The 18,771-nt window shown below is 39.2% G+C and overlaps 2 protein-coding genes across 2 annotated transcripts; one reads left to right on the top strand and one right to left on the bottom strand.

The window, feature by feature from the left end:
- Positions 1-64: 64 nt before the first annotated feature.
- Positions 65-8,736, top strand: c5h6orf89 (chromosome 5 C6orf89 homolog). Its single transcript, XM_031733222.2, has 8 exons — positions 65-640; positions 3,040-3,306; positions 3,573-3,738; positions 4,484-4,632; positions 5,122-5,273; positions 5,700-5,835; positions 6,172-6,295; positions 6,577-8,736. Exons 2-8 carry the CDS (start codon positions 3,118-3,120, stop codon positions 6,657-6,659), a joined length of 999 nt encoding a protein of 332 aa, XP_031589082.1. The 5' UTR covers positions 65-640; positions 3,040-3,117; the 3' UTR covers positions 6,660-8,736.
- Positions 8,737-9,937: 1,201 nt separating this feature from the next.
- On the bottom strand, positions 9,938-15,522 carry LOC116315063 (DNA damage-regulated autophagy modulator protein 2). Its single transcript, XM_031733220.1, has 8 exons — positions 15,336-15,522; positions 13,069-13,243; positions 12,879-12,946; positions 12,591-12,733; positions 12,318-12,495; positions 11,548-11,630; positions 11,205-11,297; positions 9,938-10,884 (listed from the first exon to the last, which is right to left on the bottom strand). The coding sequence occupies exons 2-8, from the start codon at positions 13,197-13,199 to the stop codon at positions 10,750-10,752; spliced, it is 831 nt and encodes a 276-aa protein (XP_031589080.1). The 5' UTR covers positions 13,200-13,243; positions 15,336-15,522; the 3' UTR covers positions 9,938-10,749.
- Between the last annotated feature and the right edge of the window lie 3,249 nt (positions 15,523-18,771).

Here is an 18,771-nt window from a genome sequence, read left to right as displayed (position 1 = left end):
TTGCTTCAGTAAAATTTTGGGGGAAAGTGTTGTACTGTATAACTATTTGTGTATATTTCAGGAGTAAGACTTTATGCTTAACAGTGTAAAAGTACAAAGAGAAGAACAATCTTGCTAGCAGTGGTTCGCACTGTTTCCTCACAGCATAGAAGGTCCTGAGTTCACTTCCACCATCAGGTGTTTTTACATCTTCTCCCCTGTTTGCGTTGGTTCTCTCGGGCTTCTTCCTACAGTCCGAAGACGTTGGGTGAGGTTAATTGGTGATTCCAAAATTGCCCATAGGTGAATGTGAGTGCGAATCGTTTTTTGTCTCTATGTTTTAGCCCTGCGACAGACTGGCGACCTGTCCAGGGTGTACCCCGCCTCTCGCCCTAAGACAGCTGGGATAGACTCCAGCGACCTCGAAGAGAATGGATGGATAATGCAATATTTAAATTCGGACCCAAACTCCATACCAGCTGGTGGCGCTTTTTTGATGTTCGCCCAATACAGAAGAAGAAAAGGTAGAAGCGGAAGAGAAGCCGAATGTAGCTCATTAGCTACCTAGCTAGGTCACTTTTAAAAACTCTATTTATATGTTATTTTTAAAAACACCGGAGATGGAAGATTAAACCTTTTGAGCGGTGGATCTCGCTTTGAGGTGAGTTTGAGGTTTCTGCTCGTAATGTGAAAGCTCGCAGAGACGAGCTAACCTGTCAGTATGCTGCTGTTGGCACGACGGTAAAAACGTTTTGGGGTTTTGTTTTTATTCGTATCAAATAATATAATGGGTTTATGCTTCAGTCAAAGTAACGAATAAATTAGGTAGTGTTATATTTAACATTTACATGCGTTTTCTGGCCGTAGCAGCTGCACTGATCGTAGTTATTAAAGATGAAGAGGAGAGAAAACTAGTTTCCTGAACGTTAGACGCCAACATGAGCGTCAATGCCTACTTGTTATAACAAGTAGGCATTGACTAACCCCTAACCCTACAACGACGAGTAAAAAGCAGAACTAAACACTGTGGGGATTTAACTCCCGAGTCTCAGTCTGATATCACGTTCGCATTGAAACTGAATTTGTATTGGAATATGTAATAGTAGCTTATCGTTCTTGTTTTCGTATAGATATTATTGTGGAACATAAATAAGTGAGAAATATTTATCAGTTTACCTACACTGGACAGTCTGTGTGGAGACAGGGTCCATTAATTTTACCTTGATCCCCATATTTTGCAGCGTACAGTGCTGTGATTTCCCCCTCCCTGATTTTTGTCTTTTTGATGTGTGTATGTGTTTTACTTTATTTTTATTTTTTTTTTAAATATTAAAAAAATGAAACCCAAGTCAATAAAACGTGCAGTTTTTAAATGATAGTTTAATTTACAAACTGAAAAAAGCTACACAAACCTGCTCGACCCTGTGTGAAAAAGTAATTGGCCCTAAAGCTGATTGGTTTTGCCACTCTTGGCAGCAAGAGCTGCAGTCAAGCATTTGTGATGACTGGCAATGAGTGTTTCACATCACTGTGGCCCACCCTTATTGACAGAATTGTTTTAATTCTGGATTTTTAAGCACAAAAAGCCTTTTTAAGGTCATGCCAAAACATTTTAATCGGATTTAAGCCTGGACTTTGCCTAGGATACTTCAAAACCTTTATATTGTTTTTTGTTTTGTTTCTATGAGCCATTTGGTGGCATGCTTCTAATTATTGTCCTGCTCCACAAGTGCAAGTCTCGGATTCCAGCTTTAATACTGTGGCTATCTGGTAATGTTTTCTGTTATAATGTTACTTTCTGGATGCTTGTTTTATGTATGTGGGGTGCATCGTATGCAAGCCATTGCTTTGGCTTGCACCCTTTCTTTTGGAAAGAACCACTTGTTTCATTATGATCAGATAGCAATAAACAAATACATAAGTAAATAGTGAAGAGAACCTATTTAGATGTTCGAAATCAAGCTCAAGTACATAACTGATCTGTGAACAGGACTTTAGAGATCATATACCCTTCATTTGAAATGAAGGGTAAAAGAAGTACTTGTCACTGTGAGGTTTTTAATTCTTGCTGTCAGAAAAAAGAAGTTCTAAAATTATACATGCAACATTCTTAACGGGCATTTTTGGAGTGCTGCATATGTAAATGTTGCCACCAACCTCATGTTATCAGAACAGGGCTGTTTTGCAAAGTTATCTGTAACTGATGCCAAAGTCCATGTAGAACTGACACAAGAGAATATGGCCCACAGATGATCTCAACCTAGCTTCTTAAAAATAAATAAAATCTGTGGCTTGGTCAGAGTGTGTGCATTTCTATGTGAAAGGAGGTGCACCCCCATTTTCTTTAAGTTTATTAATAAATGCTACTCTATAGTAGGTTTTTGGCTCTAATTAACGGAGCAGGTATCAGACATCTCTTCATTGAGTTTTTCATCTGCTGGAAGGATTCTAGCTCTCCTATCTTGGGCTGCAGCTGGTTGTCCTTGTTCTCCTCTGCAGCTTTGGTGATGTCAGCATAGCGACACATCAACCAGTTCTCCACATGCTGCAGGTTACTGTTAGCATGAGCCTCCAGTTTGCAGCAGATCTCCAATGCAGAACAAGAACTGCTGTCTAAGCATTGTAGTTGGACTCCGTTGAAGCCCAGATTGAGATCCCGGGACTCTAATTTTTGCCCTAAGCACAGAGTACAAGATGAGACTTGTACTGGACCTTTTGAGAGTCCTGCAGAGCTGATCTAATAAGTCAAATAATAATTTGCAACTGTGCATGAAGATAATAAATCCGCCGTATTAATCTCACAAATCAAGATGGTAGTAGGGATGATATTGTAATATATGTTTTAGTTATGAAAGCCAGAAATTCATTTGAAAGGTTTGTGACAGTGTCTGGAAGAACAAACTTGTTTGTGTGAGTGGCCAAGAGGGCAATGGAGGAAACTTTCAACCACATTCAGATTAAACATAGAAGTATTTCCACATTATCTGCACCTTCAGTGATGGTAACTTGCTAGTGCTGAAAGCTGTGACATGTCAGCTGACCCCTTGGTTGATTTCACAGGTGACACCATGCTCCAAGAGCCTTTAGCAACTGAAAATCGACACGTTTGACTAAGAAGTTGTTGCCACTGCCGCCATCATGGGGACAACGATGAGCGAGCCGTGTATTTATGATAAACTGTCCGAGAGCATCAACATCCTCCGTCAGTCGGGTTACCGCTATGGAATGTCGGAGAGGGAGATCGAGAGGTTCATCAAGCAGGTCCTGGAGACCAACGAGCCCAGAAGAGAGCCCCCACAGTTCCCCATCCTGAGAGCCACCATCAAGGTCCACATATAAATGATTACATTGCTGAAACAGATTAATACTTAAGACCTTTGATACATAGAAAGGCTTAGTTTTAAGTGTTGATAATTAGTTTGAAAGACTGTTTTAAGATAGATTTAAAGTATCAAAATCCAATAAGTTTACTTTGTAGAAGACACAGCTCTTTGTCTTGCTCTTAAATATGTTTACACAGACTGTTATTCATGTGCTGTCCTGATAAAGGAGACATTTGTCTGAGTTGCAAAGTCTTTGTGTTGTCTCTTCAGTTTGTGGTGGCTGTTGGCTTCCTGCTGGTGGTGGTGCTGGCCTTCACCTACCCCCAAAATGCCCCCCAGCTGGGACTGGTCAATCTGGGCTACTATAACTGGTCGTCCCCTCTCAGCCACGTCCGCCTGCTCTCCCTACCCATCGCCAAGAAGTACAACCTGCAAGGTGTGAATTGTTTCAGTTTTTGTTCTCTCGCACACATGCGTACACAAACAAAATCCAACGTTTCCTCATAACGAGAAAGTCCTTATTACCCTAGAATTGCACGATTCATTTCAGCACCTCAATCCAGAAGATATTTGACATTTCAGTTTAAATAAAATTTGATGTTTGTGTGCAGCAGCAAACATGACTGTTCCATAAACTTGTTCTCCATTTGAGAAAAAAACGAAACCAAAAAGGAGAAACATGCTTTTTTTTTTTTTTTTTTTTTTGCATCTCTGCTCAGAGGTAGACCTGTGTTTATGCATACTGTTACTTGCAGGGACACTTAATAAAACTCTTTCATCATTATAACATCTTTGACTTGAGTTCCTACCTGTAAGCTGTATGCATAAACTGTACGGGGCAGTGCACCGACAGTGCTATCTGCTAATCACTGCTAAGTAACAAACAAACTAAAATAAACATACGAGAATTTTAGGACAGTAAAATAATCCCAGTAAAAATGTCCCTAAAGGCGCCACAAACATGAACCACTTCAGTGACTCGAGTTAGTGGAGATGACATCTGTCAGACTATAGGTCTTTAAAAGAAATCCAAACAGGTGAGTTATTTAAAGAAAAAAAAAATCAACCCATACAGTTAGATCTGTCATGAATGAAGCTATCCTTAGAGCCCAAAGCTTGTTTGTTTGTTTCAGACCAGCCTGTAAATATGCATTTCTTAAGTGTTTATTTGTGTGCTGCAGGTTTCCATGAGTGGTGGAGCGCCGGCGCTCTCAGGCAAAATCTTGTCAACTGTTCAGGCTGTGCGGAGATTTCCTCAGTGTTGGAAGTCCCTGAGAGCCTCAGAGGGACGGTCACTCTGCGACGAGGGCCTCAGCTTGTCCTGCTGAAGGTCAGAGGTCAACGCAGTCACGGTGGCCATCTAAAGAGCCTAGTGTCATATTCCTGATAGAGAACTTGTTTAAAATGTCTGTAAACACCGCTGTGTGCCATTTAAAGGATTTAACTTGTTTAATTTTTGGCTCTGTTATTAGCGTAGCCTCTGTCTTTGTGAAATGTGCACGTGAGCATTTTTCTTTCCAAAGAATGCATTTATTTATTTATTACTACAAACACTTCAAAAACTTAAGAGCATCATGATAACTGCATCTACTGTGCTGAACAAATGACACATGCATGTTGTGGGAGCTGCTCAAACACATCTCAAGAGATAAAGAATGTGTGTAAGACACTTGTCACACTAGGAAAAAGTCAACAGCAGTCCTGTAAAATCACATCTCCTGCAAACAGTTGAGAGTTCATCTTCAGTTTGAATAAAAAAACAAAACAAAAAAACAGTTTGTTCATCTTTATTTCAGTTTGTCCATGCTGCTCTCTCTAGGGCGGGGAGTCCCTCAGCGTCCAGCGGCAGCAGCTCGAGGAGCTCTACCTGGCTCATTCGGGCTCCATGTCCATCCTGCTGGAGGAGGACGACGGTCTGCACAACCACAACGTCGGCCTCCCTCAGGGACCTGCCAACTTCACGCTGCTCTGGTACTTATTTTTAAAGTAGTGCTCCATTTGCTTAGCACTAAAAGCAAACCACTGGAAAATACTTACTAATTTAATACTTGAAGAGGTCAGAATCAGTGCTACTGTGAATCAGATTGGTGTGCCACTAAAACGTCTACATGCAGGTGGACGCATACTGTGTAATAAATAAAATGCTGGGTGCAACACATCGACCTGTAAAAAGTTTACTTACTACACTTTTAGAGAAATCTTTGTAGAGGAAGTTAAGTCCACCCTATGCTAGAGTATGTTTTAGAGCAGGCCAGCCTTGTAATTGTCAGATCGCTGACCCTGTGACCCTAAAACTGGACTTTACAAACCAATAGGTGACATCACTGTGACCATTAATTATATCTGGATACAGTCTATGTGTGGTTATAGTTGCACATATTACTTCTGTCCCTGTAGGCGGTTCAGCTCTGGGACCAGGGAGAAGGTGCTGAGGTGGCTCTTCCCAAAGGCTGAGCTCTGCCCCCTGCTGGACAGCGCTGGGACCATCCTGCAGCGCTGCCTGGTCACCCACAGCACAAACTCTCAGAGCAAGGTGAGTCCAACTGTGTTCATATTTGTTCATATTCCGATCGCGGAACATCACCACGCTAATTATCGTTATGGATGCAGAGAGCAAACAGTAAAAACGGTAAAAATAAAGAAAAAAAATGATGGATTATTATTATTACTATTATTATCATTATTATTATTATTATTGTTATTATCATTATTACTATTGTTAGTATTACGTTAAAGCAGCTGATTAAAGTGTGTTGAGGTGGTGCAGTTGTGATCGTAGTGCCTCAGTGACGTTTTGTCCTCGATCATCTTTAACTACAAAAACACACCTTTCAGCTTTCTTTGTTGTAAGCTGCCGTTTGGGTTTCAGGGTGTCAGGGTGTTGGGCTGGCTGGTGGTGGGCGAGGGGCTGCCAACCGTTCGAGTTCTGCCCGTTCAGCGCTGCCAGAAACACTGCAGCTCCTTTAACCTGTGGCTGACGCCGGGAGACATGGGTAACACCTGCTGCACCTGCACATTTTTACACATGGACAGCAAATGAAATACAGATTTTTTAAATTATTTTTTTTTAAAGTGAAAATATAGTTTTCTTGTTAGGACTTTATGTAGTTTATTAATTCATTAATGTTTAATTTGTCAAATTAAACATTAATGAATTAATACTGTTTAATTTGACAAATTAAAATCAAAGCAGTTAATGTCTTGTGTGGCTGCTGAAGCCACACTGAACACCTACTGATGATTTGTTGTCCCCTCTGACCTTTGACCTGCACAGTGTACGCTGACCCTCGGTACTGGCAGATGGAGCTCTTTCCTGGTCGAGGCCAGAACATCATCTGTGACGGGTCGACCTTTTAAAACTTCAGGAGGCGCCAAGGGAAGAAGGGCGGAGTTCAGGACTGAGGCGTGACATGGAGATCATCTGCCTTGCTCCACCTCTGCCCACTGATGCCTTACAAAGTCCCAATCTTTTTATTATTATTACTTTTTCCTGGTACCCCTTCTTTCATCCTCAGAGAGCTGAAACAACTGCACACGTGGAGGTTTGAGGACTGAAAAGTGACTCATTTAGTTTACCAGCTGAACGTAATCTCGTGCCATAGCTCCACACAGATATCTAGATTTAAAAAAACAAACAAAAGAAATGTTTGTTTCTCTGTAGGTTGCCCGCTCCCAGGTCTCTGAATCACCGCCAACACCTCCGACATGTTCAGCGATTTTAAAATATCTGCTGTTGTCCTTGTTGGTTGGAGAAAACAAAGTTATATTTTGTGTCAAAGCCAGAAAAATGTCTTCAGGTGTGACTCTTTACAGTGATGAGGGTCAAATTTATGAATAATGACTTTTAAATGGAGTCCTCTTAAGAGACTTGTGGTTTCAGATATTGAGTCACAGCTGATTGGTCAGCCGGAGACAAGCCAAGCACCATGTACAATGGAAGAACGAAGAGAAACAAAATTAGCGCTTTGCCTATTGGCTGTGTGCAGCTGACCCCAGGCTGGATTAACCTAAACCTTGTGGCTTTTTAATCTGTAATAACTGATTAATTGATCAATCTGAAATGAAACTGGGAGTAATCAAAGTAGAACCAGTAGCAACGCAGGTGATGCCCACAGCTCCCTTTCTTCTTCTTCTCCTAACACCTGCTTAAGTTTTTGCACTTTCTGGGAACTTTAAGGAACTTTGGTGTCATTTGGATTCATGTGGATGTGGTAAAAGAGCCGGACTGTGATCAGAACTTCCAACCGCTAACAAACTCAGATGGAGAGGAAAAACTCATCGAGCTGCTCAGTGCAGGAGCAAACCCAGAAACTTAAAAAACAAACATTTTCCAGCAATTGCCACCTGTTCTGACGCACCTGCAGCTTCTGCCCTTTATTTGGTTCTTTTGATTATGTTAAAGGGACAGTTCACCCAAAAATTTTAAAACCACGATATTCTCAGTTACATATCATAGTACCTAAAACAGTCTGCCATTTGAACTGCGTTTTAGGTTTTTCTGTATTTCGGTAATTTTTTTAAAGTGGACCCATTACTTACTGACATCATAGAGATCTCAGACTAGAAGAAATGAAAATGACATGTGCATATATAGGGATCCTTATTGGAAAATTGGCCACTTTTAATATGACCATCCTTCATTTTAACAATAAATGTGGTGGAAAACCAGGAAAATTGGGAAAGGCTTAATTTAAACGAATCTCTCTATATTACAAGTTTTTGCCAAATGTAAACTTAACACTGAAATTCTCTCCTTCTTTTCAATCTCTCCTGAAAAACGTTTTTAAAAAAAAAAACTTTTTTTGGTCACATTTGAGCATTTTACAAAAGTGTTTTTAACCTGATTATGAGATATTATGAGTTTTACCATTTGTAAAGCTGCTGAAGATTAAGTACAGATATAGAAAGTACATCTTTAGTTTTAGTTTTTTATTTTTGCCATCTCTGCCTCAACACAAGTTTTAGACCTGTGAGAGAATATATGGGTGAACTGGCCCTTTAACATCCAGTTTGCAACACTAAGGCACCACACAGCAGCAGACGGGAGACATTTTATTGATAACACAGACAAAAGCTCTAATTTCATTGTCGCTATTTATTGTTATGGCTGTAGAGAATTCGAACTATTAATTTTAATAATAAAGTGTTGTAATATTATATTTTTGATTATTACGTGGGATCATTAGCACAGACAGAGCAAGAGCGGAGGATGTATTTTGTGCTTATCAGGGTTTAAAAGTCTGAATAATGTCAAGTAAGTTTGCCAAAGTTTCTGCATTTTAAAGATTAATTCCCTCGGCTTGTTTAAGAGTTTTAAATTTCCAGCAAAGCAGCTGAAGCTAAGTCAGGGGCTGCATCTTTTGAAATGTTTGCTTTGCATAGAGATGTAACACTTTTATGAGAAAATTAAAACCTATCGTGTATTATTTGCTTCCATCTGTGTGGACACTTTGTTTAAAAGTTAAAAAGTTGAGTCTGAACTTTATGGGGAATCGTAGGTATTGTGAAGAAAATCCAAAAAAAAGTCTTGCAGACAAAAGCTCATCCACCCATTTTCTTCTGCTTATCCAGTTCAGGGTGGCAGACAAAATAGAATAATTACAGGTCATCTGGTGTGCTCATTGTCATCTCCAAAAGTCATTCTTGGACTGCACTAGAGTAGCTTGGATGATTTACAGTTAAATATAACCCTCATTGTTGTACTACACCGGATCAGTTCAGCCTTGAATCTTATCCACCTGAACCAACTGTCTTCTGATTGGCTGCCCTCCAAAACAGAACAGCAGATGGGTGGGGCTTCTGTGCCTTAAATTCCCATATTAGGAGATGACATCACTGTTTCTGATGTCATCCCAATGTGAATGAATACATGTATTTCCAGACCAATGGCCTAAATCCAGTTTTAAAAAAACAAACAAACAAACAAAAAGAACCAAAACTTTAAAAGGTTTTAGAATTAGACTGACAAATTAACAGTAGGAAAGGAAAAGTTAAATAAGTCTGAAAACCTTAACCTTTGACCCAGAGATACTTGTACATAACCTCAGAATATATATGAACAAAAGTAAAAATTAGTATGGTCAATAAGTCTAATTTAAATATTTTGTCAACATTTAAGCATTTGTGTCAGTATTATGTTACTTCCAAGTCAGAGCATGTGTTAAACTCTTTGCAGGTTAGAATCATCAGCTGAAGCTGGAAGAAGCAGCTTTGTCTTTCTGTAAATCTCTGAATAAACTTTTTGCCTCAAGATTAAATAATCCTTCCCCAAGACTGCATCTACACACTATTAATATATATACATTTTGAAATGTTACTTTAAATCATGTTTTTGTAAAATCCTGTGTTTAAAAATAATTTAAATGCTCTTAAACAAAGCTATTAGTAGTGTAAAGAAACAAATGCTAAGACTTTATGATCAAAGCATCTACGTACTGTGTTGAAGAGATAACTCCAGATGAAGTAGGGCTGGGCTGTACTTTGGTGGCACAGCCTCAAAACACTGGAAATCCTGCCCCTTGGTGAAAGCTTTTTTGTTTCACCCTGAGAAGTTAAACCCCTCAGATTTGAATTTAGGATTATTTACATGCCCAGTCTTTCTCTTAATAAAACTAAAAAAGACTAGAAAACAGCAGTGTATTTGCATATTTGTTTATATCAAAATATTTGTATAGACAGAACTGAAGTTTACATTTATGTAACGTACTGAAACACAAGTGCACCTTTATTAGTTTTTATATGAAAAATGCACATCAGATGCCACAGTAAAGAGGGGAAACACGGGTTTAAAGTTAGAAGCTCGTTCTCAGATTATATATTTGTTTGATTATATATTTGTAGGTGTAGATATGTTCTCATATCATCTCATATCACATGTTAACTGACAGCAAGAAAGGTGCCATCTGTAGTGTGCCAGGAGACACAAAAATATATTGTTTAAAGATAGTAAAATAAATTGAGCGCTGGTGTGACGTTAGAGTGTCACACCGACAGAAAACCTTTTTTCCCTCAACAAGACCTGAACACAAAAATAATAACAAAAACTCAAAGCTAAATAAAGATTTTTAAAAAATGGTCAAAAATAAAACCATAATAACACTCGTTCAGTCTCTCTGGTTTCCTGCTTGTCATGCTACAGAAAAACGTGCGGAGAGACCATAAATGCTGGCAGGACTGGGTGATATATTTACTGTGACATCTGCCTGCTGTGGATTATAAGACTCAAACTAAATTCACTTCCACATTACAGAGGTAGAGAAAGTAATATTGACGTATAACAGCCGAACGTTAATGTCTGACTACATGTTAGGAGGAGACACTGTATGTGCGTACTGACTCTTTATGAACCACTACAGCTGTCAGAAACCTTTTATAAAATGCATTTAAATGTAAATTAAAATATAAAGAGAGAAAAAAAAGAAATTGGTGCAGGAAGCCCTGTTGCTCATCATGTTGTTCCTGCCAGCAGTGGAGACACTTCAGAAGGTGCACGACTGTTGTGATGTGATGCAGCGTTGTGCCTGTGAGTCCAGTCGTACAGGTGGCTGCTCTGCAAATCAACCTCTGCTCGCAGATTTATTTTCTTTATTACGAAGAAGAAAAAAAAAGGGAAAAGATTAGGAAGGGATGTCTTTGTAAATGCAGACATAACAGGAATGCGCTCTTTTTTTCTCATCAGTGGCATCATTTGTGGTTTTGTAGAATTTCAGTTAGACTGAAGCAACACGGGCTAATTTGTTCTGTATAGAAACTTATTAGCTGACTCACAGGGGGAGGGAAAAAAAGGATTCCACAAAGTTATTTAAGCCCCCGGAGCAAGGCCAAGATCATTATTGTGTTATGCTACGAGTAAATCTGTCAAATAAGACCTTCAGCAGCTGCTGTGAGTGAAACATTGAGTACCTGGAAATCTCTGATGTAGGTGAGGAAGAAGCTGATGAAGGAGAAGGCCAGAAACCATTCAGAGATTGTGCTGATAATGTGAGCTGTGTAACCCTGAAGGAAGAAGAGGACAAGCTTGAATGCTGCAGTAATACTAAATGAAGAGCATTTGTGTCCCAGTGTGAGCAGTTCATCTGCTCAGAGCTGCTGGCTAAAATCAAAGATCTTCTGTGGCTGTTGGTGCTGACAAAACCTTAAAAATTGAAGAACTAATACAGTAAAACATATTTTTCTTGACTTGAGAACTACTAAAAAAATACTTTAATGACTTTAAAGCTTCTAACACACTCAGAAGACTACTGACCGTCTCTCCAGGAGTCCAGTGAAGTTTGCGAGGTACGTCGACACCTATCAGACTGGTGTACATGATGACTGAAGATATAAACACTGACAGGCTGTTGAGGACTGTTTTCAGAGTCATCAGGACATCGGATATAACAAACAGACTAAAAGACAGATGCAGCTGCCGATTATGCACTGCATGTTTTGCATCCTCAGTATTTACCCTTCAACTGATTGCCTGGTGATATTTTCACAGGAAAAACTGGTTTTAAAAGCTTCACCAGAACATTTTAAAGGGTTGTATTTATGCATTTGCAGCTATTTATGCATATGCTTTTATTATTTTTGTGTATAATGTGTCTTTTTCTGCTTTTAAAAAACGTGTCGATCTGCTTATACAAAGAGTTTAATTGTAATGTTGGTTGAAGCCAGAAGTGACCTAGAGAGTTGTTATTGCTAGATTATCATCTAGCACGTGCTAGCATGATGAACTTCACTTGTGCAACACGCATTAATCAGTTAGTTGACATTACTGCCAAGTAACTGACTGAATTTTATGGAACATAAACTTTTAAAGAGGTTTTAAAAGGCATGAAAACAGTGCAATGGCTCAACTGACTAATTCTGGAGTATTTTATAAGCACACTTGCCAAAGAAAGCCAACTTGGGTGTGCTGGCTGAGGAATAAGAGGCACTGCTTCTGTTGGCTTCATTCTCAGGCCCTGAGTTTGCTGCTTGTTTTAGATTAAAGCAAACATGACGACTACACAAGGTCAGCGGGTCTAAGGATACTGCTGATGATGCTGCCCAGGGTCCAGAATCCGATGGAGAGGCGCAGCAGGTAGATGGTCCTGCTGTGGATGTGAGGCTGCATGTAGTAGGAGAGCACCGACTGAAGCAGGATGTAAAGAGCCCCGAACCCAAAGGTGAGAATCGCCCCCACGAGGTGCATGGAGAACAGGGTGGTCTTCTGCTCAGACAGACACACAGATACACTGATGACACGATCGATGCATCAGAACCCGAGCAGGTGGAAAATGATTCCAGACCAGCAGCAGCACGCACCTGGAAGTTGGCCACCACGCACATCCCGAAGGAGCTGGTCCAGCCCAGCCAGAGCCCGATGCAGTTCAATCTGAGGAGTTTGAGATCGTCCACACCCAACAGAGCCTCCACCTGTTTGTAACGCACGTACATCGTGGCCATACCTGCAAACACAATAACCATCAGCTACACTATGTGTTTGAGCACTTTTACTTTTATGAGTGTGTCTTTACACCATTTTTACAGAATAGAGTGTGTGTGTGTGTGTGTGTGTGTGTGTGTGTGTGTGTGTGTGTGTGTGTGTGTTACCTAAAAAGGCTGACACATCCATCATGATGCCAAACACACACCTCTCTGGTGCCATTGTTCCTGTGTCACTGTAACACCAAACAAATGCTGGTTTATAAAAGTCTGGCTTGTTTCTTAAACAGATCAAAAGGTTGAATTAATTATTATTTAACATCAAAAATACTTGAATTTCTTCTGTGTTTGTTCAGACCTGATATACGGCACAAAAGGATCCACGTGTCTCAGTACCACCGCCGTGATGTAAGGGAAGATGAAGGACGCCGACGTCCAGACGACCAGAGCGGCAGGGAGGAAGCACATACCCTGCTGGAACCACCACATGGCGCCGTCACTGGATGCGTGCACTGATGCTGATTCACTGTGCTCTGTCCAAAACATCAGCATCATCATTATTATTATGAGAACACTCCATAGCTTTTTAAAAAAATATAATTTCATGCATTTAATTTCTAAGTCAGTTTCCACCTGATCTGAGAATCAGCTGGGGAGTTGTGCACAATTACTTTAGCACATTTAACCACTCAATGTAAAATTGAACATTTAAAAAAAAGTGCTTTGATCATTGTTTTGTTGTAAAAATAAAAAAAGGCTGATTCATAACCCTTCTGTTGAAAGTGGGAAGTAAAAAAAAAATGTTCAAGAACTCATGAGACAGATTGTTACAACACAACTGGTTTGGAAAACTGTTCTGGTCCAATGATGATGTAAACCAGGATGATGAAGAAACCTGAAATGAATCCTTTCAGTTATGGAGGAGACATTTTGTATTCAGTAAGGAAATGTATATATGCACATTCACTGGGAAGTAAATGTAATTTTGGTACTTCTAATACAGAAAATACACATTAATACAATATTTTTTGAATGCATCCTTTACTTTGTTTAAACAGAATATTATTAGTTTGTTTAAAGAAAACAAAATATCATCAGCTGTGTCTTTCTGAAATGTTTAAAAAAAATTAATCTGAACCTTAATCAGTTAACAACATAATTATATTGATATAAAAGCACTGTTCAACACAACACTTCCCCACACAAAGAGAGCCAAAGTAAATTATTTGGCTTTTAATGTCTAAGAAAGAACATAACTTAATTAGATTACAATTTTAGAAAGAGAAGCACTCAGTAAATTAAACACATACACCGGCATTAACCAAAATATCCCAGCAGCTGGTTGTTCAACATGCCCAGCATACTTTTTTAGTGGCCCAGAGCCATCGTGTCATTTTTTTACCTGTGAAGTTTAAAGAACAACACTTTCATGCTCGTAATAGTGTGACCCTTAACTACTTGACATGGACACGGCTTTTATCCTTAGTTCTCCCATCCCACATATCAAGACAATGTCCAGCATTTTTATTAAATGTAGTTTACTAGATGTAACTAAAAAAACAAACAAACAAACAGATTTAAAGGTGCATCCTCATCAAACCCCCAAATCAATAATTATTATAATAATTTTATTAAATATATACAAATATAATTAAGTTGTATTGTATTTTGGAATATTTTGCAGCAAAATTCTGCTACTTATTTTCTAAAAACTTACTTTTGAAGAAGTAAGTTTCAGTAAAATCCTTGAATAATAACAGGTAATAGTTTATACTGTTTTTGCCCATTTTTGTGTAACATGCCATTTCACTGAAGGGCAGGTAGATGAGTGAAATCACAGTTACCAGGGGAGAAAGAGGGAATGCAGAAGTATACAAAAACTATAACATAAGATCTTAATTATTATTTCACACAGCCTCTTAGCAATAATGATGAGATGCACAAAAAATGCTAATTCTTGCTGGGAGCTAGCTTAGAATATACAAAATGTGTTTTGATATAGCACCTTTCGTTTAGAAAAAAAATAACCAATACACGAGGATGGAATTTTTTGAAAAAAAAAATATCCTGGTAAGCCCATGTGAGTTACTGCATGACTTGTGAGTGACAAAAATGCGTTAGGGTACAAACAAGAGTTCAGGAAATTCCCTTTTTCTCACTGAGGAAGCGAAACAGAGAAAATATCTCACAGGTGAGACGTTTCAATACCAAAGTGCACTGTAAAAATAGACAATTTAAGGCGTTAGACAACACATTAAGCTGCAAATGAACGCACATATTTATTTACACGTGAAAATAAACAACCACTTACAGACAGAAGGACCAAAACAAAGCATGGAGCTAAACTGGCAACATATAGCCAACAAATACTGACAGAGACGTCTACAAAACATGGCTAAAACTTGGTTAAAGCATGGCTAAAATCACAAAATTTATGGCAACTAGTTAGCCAGCTAAAGTTAGCTTCGTTAAGTAGCCTTCACTCATGAACTTGCTGAATAAGACATCTTGCTGAATAAGACATCTTTACTTTGGTTCCTCGCTGTAGCAGCACCAAAGTAAAGATCACAACAATCACAAGGACAGAAAGTCAGTTTTTCTCTACTTCAACATAATGACACTCACGTTACTCGAGTCCTCCTGCGACCATAACCCCCCCAGCGCCGACAAAACTGCTTCAGTCACTCGTTTCACACCCCGATGCAGCTTCTCAGAACTCCGGTAATCACTGTTAATCACCGGAAAAGGAACCGAGTCTCATTTATAATGTAAACTTTTTAGAGCGCCTACAACGTTCGAGTTCCTTACTCAAAACTGCGCATGCGCCTGTCAGAAGCCACAATTATTACTTTACCTCCTGAATTTTGACTCGCAGGCGAGCTTGTAGGTATGAAGGACATACACTCAAAACTGATAAACTCAAACATAAATAAGTACATGAACAGCTAAATGGCTTAATAAAAATATTAAATGCATTAAATATCAATATGATGTTATTTGATTTTATTTTTCTTTATTGATTTTATTTCATTTCCCAAAGCAATGGACAGCGTGAAGAGAGGTAAAAAAAAAAAATAGTGTGTGGGCTGGGTGGCGTGTGTGGAAACAAATTTCAAGGACAGCATAAAGCACGAAAGGAAAAGTTTACAGCATGTTGGTGAGACCTACTGTGATGTGTGGTTTGGTGACAGTGGCACTGACCTGAAGACAGGAGGTGGCAGAGGTGAAGATGTTAACATTTTCACTTGGAGTGGCCAACATAGACAGGATTAGAAATGAGTATATCAGAGGGACAGCTCAGGTTGAAAGTTAAAAGAGGTGAGGCTGAGATGGACTGGACATGTGGAAAGAGAGATTCATATATGTAGTGAAGGATGACATGCAGATAGTTGGTATGACAGTTTAAATATTCCCATTTATTTCTCATTCATTCATTTTATTTCTAAAGTTAGTTTTAGTAGCCCATGGACAACCTACCTTAGGAGGTCTCCACCTAATGGGAGTCCTTACCTGTTAAAGGTATTGTGATTTGTTTTTCGAGTTATTCAGTCTGACATGTCGGATAAAATAAATTTCAGCTTTCTTCAAACAGACTTTGCCAATAAGATGCTAGTTTTCAATAAGATCCTTTACATATTTCTGAGAGAGAAGATCTGCTTTTGATATCAGAGAGTCAGATTTCAGCTGTTACACATCATGACTTGAGTTGCTTTGAAGCCCTTTGATGTTCAAAAGTCTTACAGGGTCCAGACTCATTTTTCTATGTTGTGCCAGATGGCTGTATGGTACAGGGCAACCAACAGTCCTTGGACACCTCATGTTCAGAGCAGTATTTTGTGCACAGAAGCTAAGTTCTGCTAAGTTCAATGTCAAACTTATGGTGGGAAAAACAACACCTTAATGGTGGAACAGGTGCAGTAACTGGTGTGCATTCTAACTCAGTGTTAATGTAGGCTCTATGGTCCACTGATATTAGTTTAAAAGTAGCTATGTTCAGTTCTGTGAAGCTGACATAGTAAGAGTTAGGTCATAACAACCTCAGTGTTACTGTGTTACTGTGTAACACAGTGTTACTCTGTTACTCTGTTACTGAGTCTACTTAGTGTTACTTTAACCCTGCAACAGTGGTTCCCATATAAAATCTGTGTGAGGGTTTATTTGAACTGTCAGACTTTTTTTATTTTGCTGTGCTGTTTCTAGTTTTCTAACTAATCTTAATTCTTTAACTTTTGATCCTAATCCTAATTCTGTGCTGTCAGAATGTGCAAGGCTGGTTTTTAAAAATTGTTATTTCAGTCAGGGTAAAACAATCATTCTATTAATCACTGATCAAAAAGTATTAACCAAAAAATTTTGTTTGGATTTTATCTAAAAGGCTGTAATTGGGTTTTTCACTTATGATCACTTAAGCTTTAAATGTTTAAAGAGAGAAAAGTTTTATAGCAAGATAGGATGGATTTTGAGTTGTCTACCATGTAAATCTACTCCGGTGGAGTCGGAGAATTAAAAATATGAATCTTGAAATCAGCATTTAATCTCATTTATGTCTTTTATGTGCATGTTTGCGTAGCAGACACATAATTCTGTGGCTTAAGAGACTTTAGATGTTGATCTATCAAGCAGAACCTCCAGGGAAGCATCTGATCCTAAATCCCACTGCAGCACAACAGAAAGCCCAAACATACTGCCCGACTCAGCAACAAGAGGAGAAGGAGCTTTAGCAGATGGTGGATCCCACTGAGCTCTGATCTTCGCATATTACATTCAGTCTGGAGTTACATGAAAAGACAGAGGATACTGAGACAAACTAAATCCAAGGAGGGGCTGTCAAGCTGCTTTGGGAAGCTTTGGAGTAGCATGAAAAACTGTGCAAGTGTGGTGTTTAAAGGAACTAATATCACCACTGGGTGACAGTGTTTTACCAGAAGGTGTTTGTGTAGCTGTAGAAGAAACAAGAAAATCCTGTATTTGATCAGGGCGGTGCAGCGGTTTGCACGGTCATCTTACTGCAACAAGGTTCTAGGTTCAGACTTCCTGGTCAATGAGTCCCTTTCATGTAGTTTGCATGTTCTCCCACAGTCCAAACACACACTTGTTATCTTAAACTTTACATTCTAGATCAGCCATAGGTGTGGACATGAGAGTAAGGAGTTCTCTCTTTTGGCTGGACCTGATGGACAGGCAACATGTCAAGGGTCACCCTGCTCTCGCCCTGTGGCTGCTGAGGTAGATCCAGGTCAAAGCAGTCGAGAAACTGAATTAATTCCCCCAGGTAACTGTTTTGGCAGATGATGATGATTTCTTTAAACATTTAAAACAAACAAACAAAAACATGAAAGAAAATATTATGAAGAAAATTCTAATTCCAGCTACTTGAGGTAATTCGGCTGTCTTGCAAGGATGCTTCCTGGGCGTCTCCTGCATGAGTTGCTTCGGGCAAATTCCACCAGAAGGAAGCCCCAGGGCAGACCCAGGATAGCTGGAATCCCCAGGCCTCAAGTTTGACACGTACACAAAAGGAACATTGTCACTTTAGGGGTCAAGCAGGTGTTTCCTTTAATTTCCATAGTGCACGCCCATAAATATATGAGGAGGATAGAAAGATCTAGATGAGTTCGTTATATTTTCTTGAAAACATCAAGACCGGATCTCCCAGTTTTTCTCATTTCATTTTGATATGCATTTGCAAAGATACAACACAAAATATCCTATCTCACAATAGTAAAGGCTCATAAAGTCTTCCAAAAACTTCCTGGATCTGTTCTAAAAGACAGTTCCTTTGACGCTGGGCCCCTAAAGACCTCACCTTTCATAATGTTTTTCTTCAGATCTGTCCATAACTTATTGATAATTCTGCAAACATGCATTATGGAGACAATAAATATTAAAACACTCCTTTGACATTTATCATCTTGTTCTTACATCACTGTTTAAAACTCAAGACGCTCTGTGCATCACCAATCTTTTCCATGGAAGACAGAAAGGTGCAGAAGCAGGCAGGTGAATCCATCACTTCGATGTTCACAGTAAAAAACACAAGTACAAACCTGGTTCCAGGCTG

Source organism: Oreochromis aureus, linkage group 5, assembly GCF_013358895.1.
Source record: "Oreochromis aureus strain Israel breed Guangdong linkage group 5, ZZ_aureus, whole genome shotgun sequence".
Classification (NCBI taxonomy): domain Eukaryota; kingdom Metazoa; phylum Chordata; class Actinopteri; order Cichliformes; family Cichlidae; genus Oreochromis; species Oreochromis aureus.
The sequence above is the reverse complement of the archived record's forward strand: the minus strand, read 5'-3'. Positions and strand labels throughout refer to the sequence as shown.